Source organism: Mustela putorius, unplaced genomic scaffold, assembly GCF_011764305.1.
Source record: "Mustela putorius furo isolate JIRA1106 unplaced genomic scaffold, ASM1176430v1.1 tig00000738_pilon_pilon_pilon, whole genome shotgun sequence".
Classification (NCBI taxonomy): domain Eukaryota; kingdom Metazoa; phylum Chordata; class Mammalia; order Carnivora; family Mustelidae; genus Mustela; species Mustela putorius.
Window position 1 is genome coordinate 8,840,314 of NW_025421463.1, and position 17,197 is coordinate 8,857,510.

Here is a 17,197-nt window from a genome sequence, read left to right on the forward strand (position 1 = left end):
TCTAGGACCCAAGGATCATGATCTGAGCAGAAGGCAGATGCTTAACCTACTGAGCCACCCAGGCATCCCTGGGAAGAAGTATTGATTACAGCTTCCAGAAAGTGTCCCTAGAGATAGGGGGCACAACTGTCTTTACCCCATGCCTTCCTGCTGGTTGGAATGGCGACATAATGGTTGGAGCTCAGGCAACCACATTGTGTGAGGAGGTGGAGGCCATGTGTGTGATACAGCAGAGCACTAAAGCAGGCCGCGGCTGGGTATGTGCCTTTCCAGCCCTGGACCACTACCCCTGGGCTTCCATATAAAAGAGGAATGAATCCTCTCTTGAAGAAGCCATGTTATTTTGGGCTTTCTGTCCCCCACAACCAGACCCAGTCCCAACCCACCAACTGCCATGTCCCTGAATGCTTTGACCCTTATGCTTAGAATAGTCTTTCCTCACCTTGCTACTAGCAAACCCCTAATAATCCTCCAAATTCCTACTCAGGCATCACCTTCTCTGTTACATGTGCTTTGGTGGGAGTAATCATTTCCTCCCCAATGATTCCTTTGTTCCTTGTATCACAGTGAGCAATTACTGAGCACTTACTGTATACCAGGGACCACAATGAGTCGGGCACCTAAACTCTCTCTTCATTCTCACGAGAATGTTTGGGATAGCTAATTATTTTCAAACTTCCCTTTTCACAGATAAAAACCCAAAACCCTGAAAAGTTACGATAACTCTCCCTGGATCACAAAAGTAACAGGAGGCAGGACCAAATGCCAAATCCCGCTGTCTGTGGTTTGTCCCTATGCTGCACTATCCCGTTACTACCCTTATTTCAAAGCCCTTTATCACCTGTTTACACATCTGTCCCTCCTGTCACCCCCTAAAGTCCAGGGACCCTGTGGCATTCACCTTGGTTTCCCTGGGACCCAGCACACGTGTGAGCACACGTGTCCGTGAAGTTGCACTGTCGATTCAAAGTCTCCCATCCTGGTTCTGGCACAGTAGGGCCTTCCCAGGTAGGGTCATCTCCCCAGCACTCCTTTCCCCATGTAGCCCCCCTGTATCCCTTGGGCTTTTGCCCACACAGTTCACTACCTCTGCTGAGAGGGTATGCTCCCTCATACTTTAAGATCCAGTCCCCTTGTCACCTCTGCCAGCAGGTCTTCTCCACGGAGCCCATCACCCCCCCGCCGCCCCCCCCCCCGCCGCCACACACACACCCTTAGCAGGCTTCCTACCCTCCCAAAGCCCTTTGCTGCATTCCAAATCCAAATTGGAATGCTGCAATCTCTGCTGCATTCCAAATCCCCCCAAGGGTTTCCTTCACTCGACCTCGAGTCCCTTGAGAGAAAAGACCATGCTATTTATCTTTTAATCATTTGGAGAACACCTGGTCGATGCCATGAATATAGAGTTGGAAAGAGACGGGCAGGGTGGATGGGTGAACCCAGGGACCTAGTGGGAGGGGCAGAGCCAGAGGTGGAGGCTTTTCTCCTCGCCGCCACTAGATGGCAGCAGGGCCACCCGGCGCTCCGCTTCCCAACTGCCGTTGCCTTTGCCTTCACCTCCGGGGAAGCCAAGACCAGGGATGGACTCAGTTCAATAAAACAAACATTCAAAGAGCTTACTGACCCAGCTCTCTGCTAGGCGTGCTGTCAGAAAGGCGAGGGGGAGAAGCAGGATCCAAGAGTTAGACAAGTCCCTAGCCGTGAAGCACGAACTCTTGAAACCAGACGGCCTGGGTTCGAATTTCGTGCCTGGCGTCTCCAAGCTGTGTGACTCTGGTGGTTACTTAACCTCTCTGTGCCTCCGTCTCCTCTTGCGGAAAGTGGGCTTTATAGACGTGTCTATCAGAAAGGGCTGCTGGGAGGAGCAGTGTCCCTGGACTGCAGCCTGTTGCTTTTGTATGTATGCCTGCTTCTGAAGCAGCTCGCCTGGCCGAAGTAGGGAGCTCAGCCCAGAGCGGGAGAGAGAAGGCTGCGCAGAACCTCGGTGGGGGCGGGGTGGAGAAAGGCACACCTGCTAGGAAGGGGGTGGAGTTGGGGGAGGCTTCATGGAGGGGGAGATGTTTTTTTGAGATGGGCGGGGAGGGGAGGGGCGGTGGGAGGGGGCTGTAGGGGTGGGGCTGTGGGGGTGGGGCAAGGCTGCATCCGGGGACAGGTGGAAGGTGGGGCTTCTGCGGCTGCTGCGGAGGGGAGAGGAGAGGGAGGAAGGCTGGTGTCCTCAGGCCACACCTGTTACAGGGATGTTGGGATCCTTGTGTCCCTGCCAGCCCTCTTCCAATAAAGCCCCTCCAGGCCTCCAGGGAGAGGAGGAGCCTTGCCATGTAAACTGTATTTTTAGTTCCCTGTGCCTCCGGCTGCTATAAGACACCTCTCCCCACCCCCAGCCCCACGGCTTGGCTGGAGGCTCCAGGAGGACAGCTGGGGAGAAAGGGAGACGTGGTCAGTACCATGGCTGCCAGGGGGCTGGGAGGAGTGGGGTCTGGGGCAAGCTCGGGGGTCCCGCTATCCCATCGAGTCCGCCCTGAGTCCGGCCTGGCGCTGGACCAGGAGGGCAGATGGCCAGGAAGGAGCAAGCTAAGCTGGGCGGGAGGGAGGCACTGCTCGGGCTGGCCTCCAAGGGGGCGGCTCCCAGGAGGAGGAGGAGAAAGGGAGGTGGTCAAGATGGATGGGACCCTTGGCTCTGAAGGGCCAAAGTCACCCTCTTCGTCGCTGGAGTCTTAAAGTCTAATCCTCCAGATTCGCTGCTGGGAATTGTTGGCTGCCCAGGGGCCAGCAAACTCCCAAGTTCTTGGGGCAAGAGCAGCGTGTGGCACAGTCACCTGGGGACTCAAACCTGTGTGTGTTGGGGGGAAGTGGAGGAGGGGGGATGCTGGCAGCCCCTTCCTAGAGAGTTCTTTTATGTGCTCAAGGAGAGGCGAGAATTTCTGTCTTGAAAACAGCAAAACTGGGCTTTTTTCACCAGGCCGGCTCCTGGTTTACCTTGCCAGGGGAGGGCGCTCATTTCAAGTCCTGGGTACAGTTAGTAAGGACCAGTCTTTGAACCTACAGCTTGCCTGGTGAGAGAGACTCTGCTGATCCTCTGTATCCCCAAAGAGCCAGCAGAGCACAGACAAGGGAGTGAGCGTGACAAGAAGGCATGTTTTTGGTTCCATATAAAGGAGACACTTTAAAGCTTTAGGTAGTGAGCTCGCTGCTCCTAGGAGAATTCAAGTAGATGCTGGAAGATGACCTGTAGGGAAAATTCCTGCATGTAGTGGGAACTTAGACAAGATGCCATCAAAGTCCTCTGTTAGCTTGAAGACACGATGGCCCTATCCTTCTACAGTTCTCTACCTCGGCCTTTCTGTGATTCTGGAGTCTAGAGCCCCCTTTCCAGAGTGGCCAAAGTTGAAGACTTTGGCGCCCCAGAATTTTGACTCTGGGATCTTAAGACTCTAAAATTTGAAGGTTTGAGAATGATCTTATACATCTGAGATGGTTGCATTCAAAGGACCCTGTGACATGATTTCCTGAGAAGAGAAAGAGGTTGGGGCATATCTGACTTTGGGGGGCATGCGGTTTTGTCCCCCAGGGTGTCAAAACCAGCCCACTTCTGTGCGTGTGCATGTGCGACACGTGAGTCTAAGGCTGCTGGAGGTTTTCCTCTTTCGTGCCTCTCCAGCTTCCTTGCCCCAGCCATTTGAAGACTGTTGCGGGATAATTATAGCCCCCAAACAAAGCTGGCGACTCCAGGTAGCCATGGCAACTGTTAGGTAATGCCTGTTCTGTTGTAGAGATGTGTAAGTGCAAACAGATGTCGGCGCCTTCCTATTAGCTTAAATGGTAAAACTTAAAAGGTCCATCGACTTCAAAGCCACAGGTCTCCATGAGTGTCAGTTAATGGGGACGCCTGCCAAGAGGTGACAGCTAAGTATTAAACACTTTAGCATTGGTAATGATTTGATGAGCTTTTAAATGCTCAGGCTGTCCCCAGACAGCTCGGAGGCTGGAGATGGCAGAGATGCAGCTAACCAGCCCTGGGTGGCGGGAGCACATCCTTGCCAGGACCCTGTTCCCTCACCACTGGGTGAGGTACCATGCTGCCCTGCCCTCCCCTGTCCCACCCTGCCCTGCAGGGCTCAGCCTCCAGTGAGTGACCGGGACAAGGCACTGCACATGCTAAGGGTTTGAGCCCTTGACAGACACTCTCAGAACTGCTTTCCTCTTGTTCCTGGGCCTGGCCTGTAGTAAGCCCTTAGTACAGGCTGTTGAATGAATAGACAAAGGATAGCCCCCTCCTCCAGCCCCCTCCCCATCCCTGTGGCATCTTTAGATACTCATTCTGCTATGACATCCTCCCCTGGGAACGGTGGATGGGCTCAGCATCCCTGGGTTGCCACAAACCTGGAGCACAGTGTTAGGGAGGGATGCCTCTGGTTAGGAACGAGCTGATTTGATAAAGAAATAGAGCTCACCAAAATGATGCACGAGGGGTGCATCATGGTGACCCCAAATGGTAACTGAGAGAGAAAGGTGTGAACTCTGGGACCCTACACTAAAGAGCTCTCAGTTTGGAGTTCTTACTCTGTGCTGGCCATGAAATGGACTCTCTTCGATGCCAGATTTCCTACGAACTCAACAATTCTTGCCACACGCCCTTGCTCATGTTTTGCCGAGGGCATCTGATTGGTGTAGCTAGTAGACACTGGCTGTTGGATGGAGCCCTGCCATTGGCTGCTGCGGGTTACGTGCCAGCCCTGGTCCAGTCACTTGTGACCAGGGGTAGTGTGGGGAAAGAACAAGACCTACATGGTCATGGAGGGGCTGGGGCTGGGCCATTGCCTTTAGCAAGAGCTGTATATGTGGGCTAGTCCTAACTGATGGGTCTAATACAGACCCAGGACACCCAGAACACTTGCTTATTCTTTCTGAACCTCCTTGTTTGCAGCTATAAAATGGGATGATATTACCTTGCAGAGCTATTGTGAAAATTAGATCTAATCCTGCCCAAGGAGGCACTTGGTAAGCTGTAAAATCCTGTGTAGATGGAAGGAAGGGGCTGCGTACCTTGATCATAGCACTCCATTAACTGTACTGTAAGCTTATTCCTTTTATCTCTCTAAGGTACTATGAGTTTCTTGAACACAAGGATGTGTTCGTTGAGTTTTGTTGTCCTTGGCGTGTAGCGGTTTCCAACAGTAGGTACTGTGTAACTCTGTGTTGGATGGATGAATGGGTGGATGGACAGATGACAAACGGGGAATGGATATGGATGGATGGGCGGATGGATCAATGGATGCTGGGAAGATGGATGGATGGATGGATGGATGGATGGATGATGGCTAAGTATAAAAAAGGCCAGTCATCTTCACTTGCCTTTTGTACAATGGCCATCTATCTTTTTATTCAACAAACATTTATTCAGTTCCAATTTGGCACAGGGCCTTGTGTGAACTCCAAGAGATACATAAGTGAATAAAATAGAGCCCCCGCTCCTCTGAAAATCAAAATAAGGTATGTGGGAGCCTGGACTCAAGAACCTGACTTTCTGGGTTCAAATCCCAGCTCTCTACCATCAACTATGTGATCATGGCAAGCTTCCCAAACTTCCCCTTGATTAAATGAGGATAATGTTGTATCTATCGTAGAGATAGGGCTGTCGGGGGATTAAACAAGTACCAGATGTAAAGTGCCCAGAGTGCGTATCAGCTGCTGTTACACAGTCATGGCAGAACCAGCATGGACACTATGAAATACGGCACAATGAAAGAAGGAGCATAACAGGAGAACCTACCAGTAGATGGAAGGAAGAAGACATTAATTGTGCCTCAAGGCGGGAGGCGGGAGGTCAAGCAAAGTTTCTCAGAAGGAAATATTTGAGCAAGGTCAAGAAGGCCACGAAGCCAGAAGTTTTCTGGGTGGAGTGGGAAAATTCAGACTCCAAGAGCCTATGGATTCTTCCAGCTATGGGCAGGAACCACCTCAGCTCCCTCCCCCCCCCCCCTCCCCCCCCCCCGCTGCTGGCTGGGCGAGGGACCCTCTGGCAAAGTGGGCTGGCTGTGGACAAGGAGACTGCTAAGGGCCATGACAGCCCCAGGGCCGGCCAGCGTGCTGCTGCGTGAGCTTGGAAACATGACAGTTCCTCCTGGGATGGTTGACAACGGGGAGAGTTGAGTTTCAGGCTGCTGGCGTTGGCCTTGGTGGTGCCCTTTCTGCTGGCCTTTGAGACTGCAGACAGTGGGCCAGCCTTCTCCCTGCTCTTGCCACATGCAAAAACACCCCCACGCCCCTGTGGCCTGAGTTGTCCTACCTCCCCACAATGGCACCTGCCCCAAAATAGCTTCCATGTGAGAGCTACAGAAAGGAAAAGATTAGACCCTGCATGCAAAGGAGGGAGGAGGAGGAGGAGGAGAGAGAGAGAGTGAGCAAGCCGTCAAGTGATCTGTGTCAAGCTTCAGTGAAAGTATAAAATCCCTTTGGGGCCAGACGATCTCAAACCCCAGCTGTCAGAGCCAGGACACCGAGTCAGCCGGACTTGCTCTTTTTGTCTTCTTCAGACTGCACCATGGGGCTCAGCGACGGGGAATGGCAGTTGGTGCTGAACGTCTGGGGGAAGGTAGAGGCTGACCTCGCGGGCCATGGGCAGGCGGTCCTCATCAGGTAAAAGGAAGAGATTCCATTGCCTCTGTCACTCACTCCCCAAAGATCAAGGGTGTGCTTGTAAGGTGGAATGGTTGCCTGGGGTTGACCAGTTGGCTGCATCAGTTGCCTGGGGTTGACCAGTTAGCTGCATAAAACCCCCACTTGGTTCTCTTTTGCTTGTGTCAGGGGCTTGAGTCCAGAAAGGAAGAGAAGAAAAGAGATCCCGCCCATGCCTGTGTCAGCAGCAGGAGAAGTCTGGTACTCAAATGCTGGGTGCCTAGTGCGCACTGAGAGGACTCCTAGAATTGTAGACGGAATAAGCAATCTCTTGGGCCCTGAGAGATCTTGTCCAGTTGCTTCACTTAACGGTTGAGGACAAAAAGGACCCGAGAGGGACAGGACCTCCCCCGAGTCACAAATCCCTTAAGGTCTGTGAACTGTCAAGGCTAAGACATGGTCTTCAAGAAGAGACCTGCAGTGCTAGAATGGGCTCAGCCACTGAGCAGCTGCGTGACCTTGGGGAAGGTGCACAACCTCTCTGAGTCCATTTCCTCCTCTGTACAATGGGGGAAAATGCTGATATCTGCATTTTAGAGCAGAAGTGAGAATTGAATAAGATAATGCTTGAAGGGGCCTGTTGCTGTTTTGGAATACGGCAGCTTCGAGAGGATGCTAGTAGTTGCTATGGACAGAGCCAGACTAAGGACCTTCACAGTATTATACTTAGAAAACAGAAGACAGGGGCCCATTCGTGACATTTGATGTCGAGGAAGTCTTGAACTGGAGGGCTCTGAAGGGGGTGGTCTCCAAGGGCATCTTCACTGCTATAGTAAAGGGTTCTGAATAAACAAAGAAACAAAATCCTAAGCCTTGTACGTAAAGAATGGCCTGTGGGATTTTATTTTCCCATCGCCCTCAACCCCAGGTGGTGTTAGATCCCTCTTCTCCTGGTCCCATCTCTCATGCTCTGGGCCAGCACGAGTCAAGTATCTAATGGGATATAAATCAACATTTCTGCCCCTGGGAGCTAGGGGGCCCAGAGCTGCCCCGAGTGGATACGTTGTCGTTCACATTTTAATTTATAGATGAGTTTCTTCTACTTTGTGAGCCAGGATTTGCTCTTCCATTCAGATGCCTTTTTGGTCTCCCTTGGGCATCGCTCATTTCTAGCTCCCGTGTCTGGGGAGAATGGCCAGTCCCGTAAGCTCTGTGATCTTAAGTCCGAGTCCTTAGTGGTCCATGCTAGAAACACCTGGGGAAGGATGGTCAAGTTCTTTGTTGTCTCTGACTGGCATCGTTGGGGTGTTTCCTGATGTCTTTCTCCTTCCATCCCTGACAGCAGGCTGCTGAGGCTGCAACAGGTCCTGTTTGGTAGGACAAAAGATCCTCCCAAGTTGACATCTGCTTCTCAGCCACGTTTGCTTGGACGTGACCTTGGACAAGTTACTCCTCCTCTCTGGGTCCCATTTGCCTATTGGTTGAGTGAAGCCATCGTCCGCCGGGGTCTCTGAGGTCCCCTTCCGCTCTCATGTCCAGGCATTCCCTGAGCCCATGCTCCTCCCGTGCTTGTGGAGAGAAGAGACAGGGAAGTTGGGGTTGGGGACCAAGTTTGCCAAGCATGAGTCTCTCTGAGGTGATCTGGGAGCTGCCAGCCCCCAAGGCAGTGACTTGAAGGAGACTTGGGGTATTATGTCATCAGGGGAAACATTCCCTCCCTCCCCAGGCTAGAACAGGGAGGCCTGCCAGGGGCCAGGGACCAGGGATGAGACGTGATGCCTGAGACTCCAGCCCTTGGAAGGTCTCAGAAAGCCCAATGCCTTGTCACGTCTTAGGCTGTGGGACATGCAGAGACCATGCCAACTGGTTCTGCCCTTTTAGTGTTTGCGGACTGGGGAAGAGGTTCACCACTGCCCCCACCCCCGTGTGGAGGAGAGGGAGGGAATGCTAACTCCCAGGGCTGCACGTGCCTTGGTGGGAGCTGGTCTCTTGGTTCCGTTCCAGACGCTGAGCCTGGACTTCCTTACTGACCTTGGCAAGGTCATTTCTCCTATTCCCCTGATTATAAGAGACAGCAAATTCTGTTCGGCTGAGCCTGCTAATGAAACACGAGGGGCTTGGCTCCAAGGACATGATCATAAAGGTCTAGAACATAAAAGCCAGGAGGTCGGTTGGAGAGCCTGGCTCCAGGAGTGGGGGGGCCCAGGAGAGAGGGGGCTGCTGAGTGTACCCCCTGCCTTTCCTTCTCTTGCCCAAACCCTTTCTGCTTTATTTATTTTTCATCTGGACAAGGAATTCTGAAGGCACGAAAAGTTTGAATCTCACTGCTGGTGGCCAATACTTGTCATGTTACAGGGAGGAAACACGGCCAGTGGTGGCTATAGATAAAACTCGATTCCCTGACCTGATGGCGATGAGGATGATGATGGTGGTGGTGACAGTGGTGGCCGTGGAAGTGATACGGGCGGCAGCGACAATGAGGAGGGGAAGATAGCACATTTTTACGCGGTATACACCGCCTGGCCCTGTGTTCGGTGCTTTGTGTATATTCACACACTTAAGACTCACAAGTGCCTTATGAGATGGTTATGATCACTATTGTGAACAGAGAGGTTAAGGATCTTGCCCAGAGTCACACAGCCGGAATTCAAATCCAGGAAGCCTGGACCCTTGCTTATCACACCCCTGTTCTGGAGCCCCATGCTACACACCAGAGAGGGGACCCCCTCCTCAGTCCCATTCTTCGGTGTGAAGCAGAGGAGTTCTGTAAGTCTGAATCCTCAGTCTGTTGTGTGGGTGTCTGATAGGGCCTCAGGTCAGAGGACGGCTGGGAGGTGGCCTCCTTTCTCGCTGACTTGCCTGCAGGCCTGTGATGGGCCAAGCAGGTGGACATAGGATGGAAGATGACAAGACAGGCAGGCAAGGGCTTCTGCAACCGTAGAGAAAACCCATCATTCTTCGCAGGGTGAGGCCTTCCTTTGTCCATTCACAGGGACATGCCATTAGGTAAATCCAGGTGTGGCCTTCTGTGCCTGCCTGGGGCTCCCAGGGACGGGACTGTGGGCTCAGGAAGGGACGTGGCTGAATGGTGCCAGAATGATCTGGTGAGCACGGATCAGCCCAATTTTCCTGCACTGTCGGAAGTAAATCTGGGCTCCCTCGCTGCCTCACTGGTAGAGAGTGGAAGGTGAGGCAGGGGTCAAGCCTTAGAATTTGGAGGCTGAAGTATCAACTAGACTAACCCTTTTGGTTTATAGATGGATGAATCAAGACCCAGAGAAGTTGAGTGACTTCTTCAATGTCACACAGCACGTTGGAGACAGAGCAGGGACCAGAACCCAGTTTCATAATTCTCAGTCCCATGTTCTTTCTCCTATACCTCTGGGGGGGTCTCCCAGAATATCTGAGACCCTGGCTGCCTTGGGGATCCGGTCCTTGAGAGCTCCCTCCAGTGTCCCGACCTCCAGCTTTCCCCTGGGGGGGGGCTAGGTCTTGTGTCTGTCAGGCGGGGATTATTGCCACCAGATAATAAGAGGAGCTCAGGGACCCTTGGGTGAAAAGTGCCAGAGATGAGCTGTCAGTGACACACACAGTTTGGCTGAGCAGGGGCCCCGGGGTAGTGAGGTGGTGACATTGGGCAGAGGGCATAGACAGCCCTGGGCATTCTGGAGAAGCAGGAGGGATTCGCTTCTGGGAGAAGGGTGCACTCCCTATTGGTGCTACCCTGTGCACGCTTGTGTGTGTCTGGGTGTGCAGGCATGTGAATATGGGTGTGTGCTGTGAGAAGCTTCCAGAAACTGAGGTGTGTCCGCAGCAGGGCTGGAGGCTGTCACTTAGCTAAGAAGCTACGAAAGGGAAACACTCCTGAACCCATTAGAGAAGAGGAGGGAAAGCCTGGACAGACAGGGTCATTCCTGCAAACATTTCGGGGTGTGACATGAGACAGAGAGCATGAGCTCTAGAACCAGCCAGTTTCTGCTGTGGGCTTTGCCACCAGCCAGCCACGTGACCCTGGGCACATCACTTACCTCTGCGGTCCATTCGCCCATAAGTGAAATGGGGAAAACCATTCCCACCTAGGCGGCAGCTAGGACTCCCTTTAACCAAGACTCACCTTTCCACAGCAGGAAATACTGAGGTCCAAGTCTCCAGGTGGCTGCTCAGGTTCAAGGGCAAATTCCCTCTGTGGCCAGATCACTGGCTCCCTGGCTGGAGCTGGGACCTGGTCTTTGGCAGGTGGCTCCCCCTGGGGCCTCACCAACCCCCACTGGGAGGAGCCTGGGAGGGACAGGGAGTCTGAGCAAAATAAGCAAGAACTTTCTGAGCCTGAGAGTTAATCTGGAGTGGACCGGCCATCACATATGGTAGTGAGCCTCCTGTAGCTGGAAGTATGCAAGCAACTGAAGGATGACCCCTAGGTAGGAAACTGCAGAGATGGTCCCCTGCATCATTTTTTTTCTTTTTTCTTCCTTCCTTCCTTCCTTTCTTTCTTTCTTTCTTTCTTTCTTTCTTTCTTTTTTGAGTCACTCAGATCTGTTTCCAGCTGGCCCTTCCACACATCAGCCTTGTAACACTGAGTTACGCCACCTCCTCTCCCTGATTCCAGTTAGTCACCTACTCTTCAAACAACTTAGAGAAAGTTGTTTGACTAATGCAGACACGTCCTTCCTTCCCGCCTTTCCCAGTGGCAATGCAGAAGAGACAGGTCATAAGGATAAGAAAAACCACAAAGCTGAGTCTTTGTTGAGCGCGCTGCTTGTGCTGAGCGTATATGCGCTCATTGAATCACAGCGCCTCTACTCTGGGTAGGGACCAGTCATCCCCTTTGCTTGGATGAGGAAGCGGATGCCCAGAGAGGTAGAGTGCCCTGCCCAAGGTCACACAGCTGGGAAGGAGCAGGAGCCCAGCCTGGAACTCAGGTTTGGCCCCTTCAGAACCCCATGTTCATTCCTGTGTCTGATTCCCATCCACCTTCTGCCCACAGCCTCTTTAAGAGCCACCCCGAGACCCTGGAGAAGTTTGACAAGTTCAAGCACCTGAAGTCGGAGGATGAGATGAAGGGTTCTGAGGACCTGAAGAAGCATGGCAACACTGTGCTCACCGCCCTGGGCGGCATCCTCAAGAAGAAGGGGCAGCACGAGGCGGAGCTCAAGCCGCTGGCCCAGTCACACGCCACCAAGCACAAGATCCCCGTCAAGTACCTGGAGGTGGGAAGTGGGGCCGGGGTGGGCGGGACGGTGGAAGGACAGGCCTCAGGGGGATGCAGTTTGGGTTCCAGTCCCAGCTCTGCCCACGGGGTTCCTCTTTGTGCCCCAGGGCCCTCATCTGTGAGATGAGCTGTCGCTTACTGTCTCTTCCTCGGGGGGTCACTGAGAGTAAACCCACTTCTCCCCCAAATCAGTATGTCATCCAGGGGAAGAAGGGGAGAATGGATATTGGGGGCACCCCTTGCATTCCCCTTCACAAGAAGGTACCATTATTATTGTACCCACTGGGCAGATGAGTAAATGGAGGCACAGGCGATCGCTTGTCCCTGGCACACTCCCCGATTCAAACTAGGGTTCTGTTCTTCCAGACCCCACCTCCACCTCCCAGCTCCTGAACCCTGTGCCACCCTGAGCCACAGTAGAGTGGCGGGTGCTCCTCCGGTTAGCCAGCAGGTGGCGCCGTTGGCTCCAGCATCTTTACAGATGAAAAGAGAGCGCCCTGGGGTCCTAGGCAAGGGGAATTGGTTTGAATCTCTTGTGATGGGCTGAGAGGTAGGGTGGGCAGGGCCTGAGCTTCAGGTTCTGCCTTTATAACCAGTGCAGGGAGGGGTGTGGTGAGAGGGAGCACGAGGATAAAGGGCCTTAGGGGTAGGTGCAACCCCTGGGAAAGGGAGCAGGGGGCAGGCTGGTGCAGTGATGAGGATAAAGACCGTGGTCATGGCTACCCGTAAGGATAGGCCATGGTAGGCAGTCGCCTGGATCACTGTATGGAATTCTCAGTCCCCTCTGAGGTTAGGAACTGCATTCCGGGTCTTCTTTTTCACTGACACAAAGTAAGTGCAGAGGTAGGGAGTCCAGAGCTGGTGTGGGCACCCCACAGCCACCAGGGATACAAGCTCTTTCTGTGCTGCTCAAAGTTGGCTCATGGTCCAAGACGGCTGCTAGAGCTCCAGCCATCTGATCCATGTTCCAAACAAGAAGCACGAGGAAGAGAGGAAAGCTCTCTTTTAAGGAGTCCTAGAAATCCCATTCAACAGTTTTATTGGCCAGAAGTTAGTTACAAGACCACACCCACCTGCATGGAAAGCTGGGAACGGTGGTCTGTTGCCACTCCAACTACAGCTAGTGTTCTGTTACCAAGAAAGAAGGAGAAGATGGACATGGGGCAGGCCATAGCAGTCTCCGTGCCATACCCTCTCATACCCACTTTACAGATTCGGAAACGAAGTATCAGAGAAGTTAAGTAGCTTGCTCAGGGTCACACAGCTAATGAGCCAGTAGGCACGGTCTGATCTACCGGTACTTGGGAACTCAAGCTCTTAATCCCTTGTGGCACAATGTCTACCATCAACCACCACCACCTCTTCAGCCTCACAGCCTCACCTCCCCACGCCCCAGCTGACCCCGCAAATCATACAGAGAAAACCCAGCCTGCCCATCACGCTCAGCATCACAGACGTGAGGAGCGGGTCCTGCCTTCGAGACTCTGCATGCTGAGGCCCCTGCCCTCCCCATCTGCTCTTGGCAGCAGACCCCTGTCCCCCCTCCAGGGCCCAGCTTAGAAGCCACCTTCTCTGCATGTGACTGTCAGTGGGCACCCCCCGTCTCTCCCCTGCAAAGCCACTTTATATTTATCCCTTGTCATGGCGCCCACCCTGTCTGCACTGGGATTTATCTCTTTTCCCAGCTGTCTCCTGGCTGGAGTGTGAGCTCCCCATTTCTGAACCCCGGTGGCATGTGGTGGGCTCACAATACAACTTGTCTGCTCTCCGCTCGCACTCAGGGACATCCTTCCGTGCTCTCTCTAGGGGGCGGCTGCTTCCCAGTGGGGTGTGAGGGCGCCACGGTGGGTGCTGGATGTCAAGGCAGCTTTTCTCAATTGTCCGGCTGCCCCAGCCCCCACTTACCCGTATTAGCGGCTGTGCTCCAAACTCAGGAAGGGCTCAGTGGGGGACCCGATGGGGCCAGCTGAGCCCCTGTTTTATGGTGAAGTCACCCCTGGGGGTCACAACAGAGCAGAGCCTGGAACCTGAGTCTCCCACGTTCTCCAGGGGGAGGACTGACTTCATGGCAGCCCGAACCCCAACTTTGTTTTGGGACATATGTCCAGATCGATGTCCAAAGACAGGGGTTTGTGGAGCTGTCCTTGTTTCTTTTTTTTTTCCCCCCTTTCTCTCACTTTCCTATCTTTTTTGTTTTTGAGAGAGAGAGAGACTGTGAGTGAGCATGGGGGAGGGGGAGGAGCAGGGGCAGAGGCAGAGAGAGAATCTGAAGCAGGCTCCATGCCCGGGGTGGAGCCCAGCGCCGGGTTTGATCTCATGACCCTGAGATTATGACCTGAGCCGAAACCAACCTTGGGTGCCCTGCTGTTGCTATTTCTAGGCAGAGCCGTGTTCCCTGGGTATTGCCCTATGTGTGCCTCCTAAACCCTCGGTCACCCTGTGCCCCCCACCCAGCCACCTGTCTGTAGTCACCTGCACTTGGGGTGCCCTGAGAAATTGGGAAAAGCCAACTGAGGTGCGGTCCCCGTGTCTGTTCTTGGCTCTGGCAGCCATTTGCCCACAAGCCCCTGGGTGCAAATTCCAGCTCTGCCGTCCACTTGCTAGGTGACCTTAGGCTGGCTCTTTTCTGTCTGGGCCTTTGTAAAGTGACACCGCTTGGTCCTCTAGCCAGGGTGGTGGCTGGCATCAAATCTTGACTCCCTGTCCAGAAGGCCCAGTAGCATTTTATATCCACGAGATCTTTCAGTCGCTAAAGAGCCATGCTGTAGGTGTTCCTAGTAATGACGTTGTGGGTGTCTAAGCACATGTGGGGATGGAGAGGCAAGGCTGGGCTGGGGCAGGCTGGGTCCCAGCGGAAGCCGCAGGCCTCAGCCCTTCCTCGCCCTCCCTCCTTCCAGCCCGCCAATAATTCTGAGCCCTTGCTCTGTGCTTGGCACAGAAATATGCTGGTCTACCCCCCCTCCCCAAGTAGCCTACTTAAAGCAATAACCACACTAAGCTATCAAATGCAAAAAATTAAATACAAATGGAAATAGTTTCTTTCTAGATTTTCTGACTGCAAAATCCTGGGCAAAGCCATGGAATGGGAGCATTTCCCTTCCTTTCTGCTGCCAGCAGGGCGGTGGTGTCCTGGGCTCCTGCACTGACACGGGCTTGGTTCCTCATTGGCACCTATCTCGAGGGGTGGTAGAGAGAGAAGGAGTTAACCCCTCCACACCGTGGAGACCCCCCTGGTGTGTAATAAGCGCTCCATAACCAGCCGTGGAATACAGATAAGGTGGGGCTCAGTCTGATTCCCATCTAGATCCTGGACTGTGCGCCCCTGTGACCGGCGCCCCTCCCATCTCCCCCCACCCCCGCAGTTCATCTCAGACGCCATCATCCAGGTCCTGCAGAGCAAGCATGCCGGGGACTTCGGCGCCGAAGCCCAGGCGGCCATGAAGAAGGCTCTGGAACTGTTCCGGAACGACATCGCTGCCAAGTACAAGGAGCTGGGATTCCAGGGCTGAGTCCCAGCTGGGCGCCCCACCCCACCCCCACCCCTTCGGGCCCCGGGGCCCAGGGTCAGGTGGGCCGTGATCGTGTAGCCGTGTAGTTTGCTTCTGAGTGTCTGCTTTGTTTATGAGAGGTTGCGGGGGGAGAGGCCGAGGGGCTGGGCTAGGCTGTTCCGATGGCTTCGCAAGACTGGGGCCTGGGGTCCTCGTGGAGGGGCGTCACCCCGGGAAGCAGGAGATGTGCGGCCCTTTGCTCACTTCATTTGCCTGTCTCCTCAACTCCAGCCCAATTCCTCCAGCCTCCAAACGCAACCACACCTTCACCTTCTAATCCCAAATCCAAGCCATAAACCAAGGCCCGGCCATAAAGATGCTCTGACCCATCACCTCCACCCCCTTTCCCCCCCCCCCCCCAACAAATGTCCATCTGCAATGAGAAAGAGGTCTGGGCGGAGGGCGACCGTCCATCCCGAGAGAGAGGCGGCGGGGGTCTGGAACGTTAAGTGTGCCTTCTCAGCCAATGGAGTGACTCACCTGGTTTTAATAAAAGACCTTGCAACATCACAGCCTCTCCCTAGTGAACTTCTTCTCCTGGAGCAAGTGAAGGGGTCCCCAAGGAAGAAATGGCTGGAGGGTGTGTGCAGACAACCTGTGCGGCAGAGAGGAGGAGAGGAGGGAAACAGGGCAGGAGGGAGAGAGAGACAGGACGCTGCCTTCCTTAGAGCACCCCTCAGTGCTGGGGACAGTGCTGGGTGCAGGATGGGAGGGGGGCAGTCCTGTCCGGTGGTGGCGGTGGGCTGCTTTGCAGTAAGAGGCAAACAGCTACAGGGCGCCCAAAGGAGAGGGCCCAGGGGGAGGCGATCACCGTGGTTACAGCAACTTCAATAACACACCAAGGACACCGGCTAGTGAACTGCAAAGCCGGGTTCAAAGCTGGGGAGGCAGCCGGGACTCCAGCTGGGGAGACAAAGAGGTGGCCAGCCGGTGACAGGCACTGACCTTCTGGCCACAGAGAAAGGACAGACGCATGGGGAATAACTCACAAACACAGGCCAGGAGACACGATCCGTGTCTACAAATGCTGCGCACACAGACGGAATGTGTGATGTTGTGGCGGGGACCCAGAATAAAATGTTGGCACGTGACCGTGGTGGCTAGGCTGCAGGTTGAGGCCATGGACAGGGCCTGTGAAAAGGTGGCCTGAGTCCCTCGGAGCACCCGAGCCGGGAGGGCCTCGAACAGCACCCAAGACTCAGAATACCAACTCCGGGAAGCCCCAAATCCCCAGCCTCATAAAGCTCCAGGAACTCCCAGGACAAGTGACCTAGTCACCCCTGCCCTTGAATCCTCGGGACCCAACCCCTAGCCGTGAGCCTGACCTCAGACCATGCCAAGGTTCCCAGCAGCTGAACAGGGTGGAGCTCCTCTGCTAGCGTAGATACATCCTAAATCCTAAAAGCTTCATCCATCGGGCTATGCAGCTGTAGCCGCAAGAGCATGAGAGGGTCCCCCTCCTCGGTCTGCCCCAGGCTTTGGGAGTCCTTCTGCTATCCGAGGTGGAGGGGAGGTTTTTGATTCTGGCACCTGGGGAAAATTCCATTCATTTGTAGTTATTCAGTCGGAAGCCCAGGCAGGGAGAACTTCGCTGTAGGTGAGTGTGCAGGATTTAAAGCTGAATGGGCTGGGCCCTGCCCTCAAGCAATTGACAATCTAGTCAGGGCACCCTGTGCTTGGATAATTAAATCCGGGCAGAAGAAAATGAGCGTAGCCGAGAAGGACCAGGCGTTTGTCATTCATCCTGCGTGGCCTCCGACACGTAGCTGCTGAGCACAGCCGGTGGGAAAATCTCAGTTTATACCTTGGACGTGCACAAAATGCA

General features: G+C 54.1%; 1 protein-coding gene across 1 annotated transcript; it reads left to right on the plus strand.

The window, feature by feature from the left end:
• The first annotated feature begins 6,407 nt into the window (after positions 1-6,407).
• Positions 6,408-15,882, plus strand: MB (myoglobin). The gene is made up of 3 exons (XM_045083951.1): positions 6,408-6,636; positions 11,600-11,822; positions 15,187-15,882. Exons 1-3 carry the CDS (start codon positions 6,542-6,544, stop codon positions 15,331-15,333), a joined length of 465 nt encoding a protein of 154 aa, XP_044939886.1. The 5' UTR covers positions 6,408-6,541; the 3' UTR covers positions 15,334-15,882.
• Positions 15,883-17,197: the final 1,315 nt, after the last annotated feature.